Genomic DNA, 6,555 nt, shown 5'->3' with positions numbered 1-6,555 from the left:
GGTAACAAAGATTGCTTCCATCTCATCAAATGGGAGACTGTGAAACGCCCAATAGCTGAAGGCGGACTTCAGATCCGCGACCCTCAACACGCAAATCTGGCACTGGGAGGCAAACTCCTGTGGCAATTAATCATAGAACCTTCGCACCCAATCAGTCAGTTGCTGAACCTCAAATATTTACAAAAGCAACCAATCTCATCATTCAATCCAGCGCAATCTCCAAGAGGAACTCAGGCCTGGAGGCTGTGTTGCAGAGGGATCGAATTCTTCTGAAACCATTTATACAAAATTCCTGGGAATGGCAAAAATTCGCTACTATGGAAAAAACGAATCATGAATCAGTCCCCTCTCTCAACCATCAACGAAATAACAGAGTTGAGAGCCTGGTTAATCTCTAAAGGAGTAAGGAAAATTGAGGATATAGCAGAGTGGGATCTCAATGGCAACTGGCAGCGCTGGACGTTGCCAATCATCCCAACCCACTTAAAAGAACAGTCAAAAATTCTGTTAGAGGCAATAACAGATTTTACACCAGTGCATAAGGAAGAGGAAGATAAATGGGGATGGGGAAAAACAGGAAAGTACACGGTCAAACAAGGCTACTTTCAAATGCAAGAAAAACAGGAGTCACAATACCCGGAATCAGTTTGGAAACAGATATGGGAAAACTTCAGCATTCCCAAGATCAACTTCTTCAGTTGGACCTTATTCCACAATAAAATCTTGACCGGAGACAATTTGTGCAAAAGAAAATTTGCAGGTCTGCATCGTTGTGTCCTCTGCAAGAACGCTTCAGAAACTGCAGTCCACTTGTTTATTGACTGTGAGTATGCTCAGAAAGTGTGGAACAGCTTCTTAATAGGGCTGAATGTGAGTCCCCCAACACGCTGTCAGATCACATAATTGTTTTTGACATGGAAAACTCGGTACCCCCACAGCATCAACGAAAAATCTCTTTGGCACAAGTTATGGATCGCTGCACCGAAATATGTTTGTTGGAAGTTGTGGCTCTCCAGGAATGAAGCTGTCTTCAATCAAAAAGACATAAATGCAGAAGCAGTAGCCAGGCAGGCCAAGGATCTCCTCTTAGAAACTCTGAGACAAACTAGTGTCAAAGACAGCAACCTCAGAAATGAAGAAAAGACGTGGCTGGAAGGTTATACACCCATGCCAACTACATATGCCATCATCCGCCCAAACCACAAGGAAAACTAGCAGTACAAGGACAGCTCGGACAACTTTCAAAATTGGTGGAAGTCACAAGGTAAATGTACAATTTTCTTCGATGGGGCTTCGAAAGGAAACCCAGGCAGGTCAGGAGCAGGAGGTGTCATTTACTTTCAGAATGGCAGAAAAGAGGAATTCAGCTGGGGACTTGGGCTGAAAACCAACAATCAAGCGGAAGCACTCAGTCTTTTAAAAGCTTGTCAACTGACCAGAAAAGGAAACGCAAATGAAATTATAGTTTTTGGAGATTCAGAACTGCTGATAAGGTCTCTAATACACAAGAAAAGCCTCAAAGATCTAGTTCTAAACAAGCAGCTAGCAAGAGTAAACAGATTAATGAAGGAATTCTCATCAGCACAGCTTTTCCATATCCTCAGAGATTTAAACACTGAAGCAGACAGGTTAGCAAATGTAGGATGCAATCTTGAAAAAGTATGATCAGCATAAATGTAGAGACTCCGAAAATGGCAATCATTCCTTAGGAGCACTAGGAAAACAAAGGAAAACAATGAAAGTGATTTGTAATACTTGCTTGGCTTTGGCCTCTAATAAATAAAAATACTCGTTTCAGTTAAAAAAAAAAAGTATTGTATTCTTGATGGTGTTTTGTTTTGGAAAGATTTGGGTGGTGTGTTGCTGAATTGTCTTGTTGAAAATAAAGAAAAAGATGTGATGACTGATTTCCACAAAGGAGATTGTGGTGGCCACCTCTTTTGGAAAACTACAGCCAACAAAATTTTGAGGGATGGATTTTATTGGCCTAGTAGTTTGCTGATGTGTATAAAATAGTGATGAGTTGTCATGAATATCAGATTTTTTAGGGGAAAAGAAAACTTTTACCATTACCATTGCAACCAGTTTCAATCTCAGCTCCATTCTAGCAATGGGGTTTTGATTTTGTTTGGGAAATCCATCCTTCATTTTCTGCACAACACAAGTTTATCCTGACAACCAAAAATTACTTTAGGAAATGGATTGAAGCAATCCCAACTAGGAGAGCTATTGATTCTGTTATCATTTAGTTTATTGAAACTAATATCTCATCGAGATTTGGTTGCCCACAGAAAATAATCACCAACAATGTTGTTGCTTTTAAGTCCAAGAAGATGGTGGAGTTTTGTAAGAAGTACCATATCACATTGGGGCATTCAACCGCTTATTATCTGCAAGGGAATGGGATAGCTCAATCTTACAATAAATCTGTGATCAACATCATCAAGAAACTTTTGGAGGTCAATAAGAAAAATTGGCATAAAAAGCTCATTAATGCTTTATGGGTAGACAAAGTTAGGAATTATAAATCCATAGACATGTATCCTTTTCAATTGGTGTATGGGGTTGATACTATCTTTCTTTCATTACTGGTTGTGCCGGTTATGAAAATTTTGCAGGAAATGGGTAGTGAACCAAATGATATGCAGCGGAGAATAAGTTGGATGATCCATTTACAACAAACTAGGGAAGAAGTTTTTCAAAATAGTACTAAACTTCAGGAAAGGATAAAAAATTTTTATGACTGCAAGACTAAAGAAGATAACTTCAACATGGGTGATGTGGTTCTTCGTTGGGATGCATAGAATGAAGAAAAGTGTAAGCATGACAAGTTTGAAAATATATGGAAAGGACTGTACAAAATCTCAGCTTTCAGAGGAAAGAATGCTTATATGTTGGATGAAATGAATGGGCGAGATTATTCAGGAGGAGTGATCAATGGTAGGCTTCTCAAGCACTACCATACTTGAAGAAATTTCTGGAAATTTTCATTATCATTGTATATACCAGTTTACTTTTCATGTCCAAGTGTGAAGTGGCTACCATAGGAGTTTGAAGCATGAGGAGAAGGCCATAAGGCTTCTTTGATCAGCTGTTAGTTTGAAGATTCAGTTCATTTTGTTTTTTTTATCGAAGTCATTCAGTTAGTCAATTTTTAGTTTGAGTTTATTCTTTTTATTTTGACTCCATGCCCAATGAATAAGGCTACTTGGTCTATGGTGTTCTTGACACCTCCAAGGAGCTTCCATCCCCAGCTAGAGCCAATGTTAGTGTCAGTCAGTTCTGCTTGTCACCAATGATCAAATATGCTTTTACCAAGTTTTGTTAGGGGTCTCAAAGTCAAATTTTATCATGTCACTAGGTTTTTAGAATAAACTTTGGCCACTATTGGCATGATGATACAGGTGTTGTCCTTGATGGAAACTCACTCAGATGACAGATCATAGTGCAGAAGGTCAACAACAAAGAATTAATGATCAGACTACAAAGAATGAATAAAGAGAGGTATACGTGATGAGCCCCATAAATGGGTAATTATATGGGCTCATTTTGCTTCCTAACTTAGCTTAATATACCATTCTCATTAGTTTATTGCATTTTTTTGATTATATTTATGCTAATAGAGTGAGTTGGGTTAGTCATTATGCCATGAAGTCTAATGTGTGCTTTATGCAGATTTTTGGTCAAATTTGAGAAAAAGTCAAAGGTTTAATGAGCATTTGGTAGCCAATATTCGAGGGAAACAAGGAAGAGGATTTGTAGGAGGGTGTCCCCCTCATTTATGACTCCCTACTTTGAATCCTCCTTCAGAAGGATCCTTGCACGAGTAGCCACATCAATGCATCAAAGGGGCAGCCAAGCAAGTGAAGAATAACTGCTGTCTATCTCAAGTCTTGTGAGTGTTGGAGGGAAATGTTCCCCTAGGGATTTTTGGGTTGAACCCCTAACAGACTGAAAGTTATCTTAGAAGCACACATTCACACAGCCATTATGCTATTATAAGCAAATTCTATTGTAAAGGGTACATACCTTAGGTCCTACGTTTGAGAAGGCCCTTAGGGTCCAAACCCTTCTTGGAGTTCCCTTCTTCTCTTTTGTCTTGCAAAACAACCAATTCCAAAGAACACAACAGTATATGGACAAAACCTTATAAAGAAACCATCTTCATGTTACAAATAAGGGTAGTTAGTTATGAAATCCAAACAACCATTTACATATGAATTCTAAACATGAATATCATAAACATAAAGAAGATTTATATCGGGAACCAAGACATGTGTTTCTTTTTATTATAGACAAATAAAGTACATAAAAAGGAATAATTTCACCTGAGTCACCTTCAGCAGGCTCCAAGCAAATCTTCCTTCTGGATCCGATCCAGCCTCAAGCCTCTAACAAACTCCTTCCATGACTCACTCCATGATGTCATAAATGGTGGATGAACATCAACACACAAGGAAACAAGGGTTTCTTATACAAATGGGGGAAGTGCAGAAGGCACAAGGGACTTTAGACCTGGTCAGGGGAAAAATCTCAGCATAATAACCTTTCTCTCTCTTCTCTCCTCCCTTAGGCCTTCCCTTTGAGGTCTTTTTATACCTCTCCCAAAGTAGTTTTTTAGTTGGGAGTTGGTTGGGAACAGTTGGGCCACGGGCACTAACAGGTGATCAGCAGGTAAAACCCACAATCTCCACCCAAAAATAAGGAGTTATATATATATATATATATATATATATATATATATATATATATATATATATATATATTAAGTGTTTTAATACATATACGCCGGTTGGTTATACACATACCCGCGTATACACGCGTTTAACTCAGGGAAATGTCACGTATAAGGGATAAAACACTGTTTTTTAAATTTTAGGACTAGGTATGGAAGGAGGGGTTGCCCTAGGCCATGAGTGCAGCATCACAAACCATAAGAGTGAGATTTGGAGCTATAACAGATGTCGCTATATGATGTGAGAAGGGGTACATGATGGCCGAAATGTATTATGGAAGTACATGGAAAGAAAATCTGTCAAAAACTGAGGAGGACTTCACCAGAATTCAACCTGCCAAGCCACCAAAGGAGATCAGAAAGAAACACTGTCTGAGGTGGATATACCCATGCTCAGAAAAAGTAAAGCATGTCTGCATATCAAGTACAAGCGGATCCACTAAGTATACAAGTATAAATTACTGGAAAATACATAATGGATCATCTGATCATGATGAACAAGTACATGTCTGAATATCACATATAAGACTGTCAATGATGCTGAAAGATGCAACGGATCACTGATATCAAAGACTGATCCCAAAAGGTACCAACTGAACATGATGGAATAGGATGGTACTACACTGCAAACTCAAGTGCCAGCATATAGAATGTCACCATGACTGACTGCAACATATAAGGTGGAGTGGTATCAAATAGCAGCAACAAAAGAAACTGTCAAGTGAACCAATGAATGCTAATACAACCTGAGGTCTTCACCGACCGCCGTGGTACATTTTTACACCATGGGAATAAATTATTTGAAGTCAACCATGTGAGAAATCGTTTGATTACCGGTCATTGATGTATACCGTTAACAAACGTGAGACTACTCACCAATAATGATAATGAGTGTCAAGGTACCCAGTATAATCTAACAAGTGTGAATAGATGAGCTGGAGTCGAACACCTGTAAGAATCTATCGATGAGGAGATAATGATGGTTTCCCACTATCGATAGCGAAGGATCTGCCACTAATGACTGCAAACCCAAGGTACTGCCAAATGGACTCTAGATCTTTGCCCCAGAGCAATGAGTCGGAGTCGATAGGGAAAGATCTGCTAAAAGGAAGGCATTAAGTGGAAGGAATCAGACGAAAGAGATGTAGTAACCGAACCAAAGTACATTTCCGACATACACAAGATGTGGATAGCGCATGACAGAAACCCTCTGAACCAACCAATAATGAAAGCTGACACAGAGGCGAGGTATCCACCAATAGTGTCAAATGGAAACTAAGGTACTGCACGAATCCCAATGTGTGATAATGTAGGCTGATGTCGAACACAAGGGAAACCACTCAATCAAAGACCCATGATACTGATCAATGCTGAGCACAAGGTGACCTATCAATAATGAAAATAGGGCCAGGGTGTAGCTCTAGGCCTGTCCTCAGAGCAAGGTGTCATTGTCGATAAGGACAAGACCCGCCAGCAAGAAGTCAATGGGGACCTTCTCAAACCGGCACGAGTAAAGGACCAATACAGCTGATGTGATGATAGACATGATACTAACAACCAGGGATGGCCGACTGAAAAATGAGTCAAGAGACACCGCAGAAAGGCCGACTCAGGCTAACTTCCCTTGAACAAAAGCATGACTCCATGTGACTATGTGGCAGCATATGATGACTCTGTATAAGTTCGTCATGCAGGAGGCACGAACGAATCCTCCATATGATTGGAAGAGATAACCAATCGGGGGAGAACTGACTCAATAACAAGGTTAAGGCGTACCTAAGTTAAAATAAATCCTGCCCAAACGGAGGAGACTTTGTCTT

The 6,555-nt window shown here is 39.7% G+C and overlaps 1 protein-coding gene across 1 annotated transcript; it reads left to right on the top strand.

The window, feature by feature from the left end:
* The first annotated feature begins 333 nt into the window (after positions 1-333).
* On the top strand, positions 334-903 carry LOC149163419 (uncharacterized). Its single transcript, XM_089429119.1, has one exon. The coding sequence runs from the start codon at positions 334-336 to the stop codon at positions 901-903; it is 570 nt and encodes a 189-aa protein (XP_089285245.1).
* The last annotated feature ends 5,652 nt before the right edge of the window (positions 904-6,555 follow it).

This window comes from Pinus tabuliformis, chromosome 5_1 (genome assembly GCF_031772625.1).
Source record: "Pinus tabuliformis cultivar Carrire ecotype Pingquan chromosome 5_1, CPIR1, whole genome shotgun sequence".
NCBI lineage: Eukaryota > Viridiplantae > Streptophyta > Pinopsida > Pinales > Pinaceae > Pinus > Pinus tabuliformis.
The sequence above is the reverse complement of the archived record's forward strand: the minus strand, read 5'-3'. Positions and strand labels throughout refer to the sequence as shown.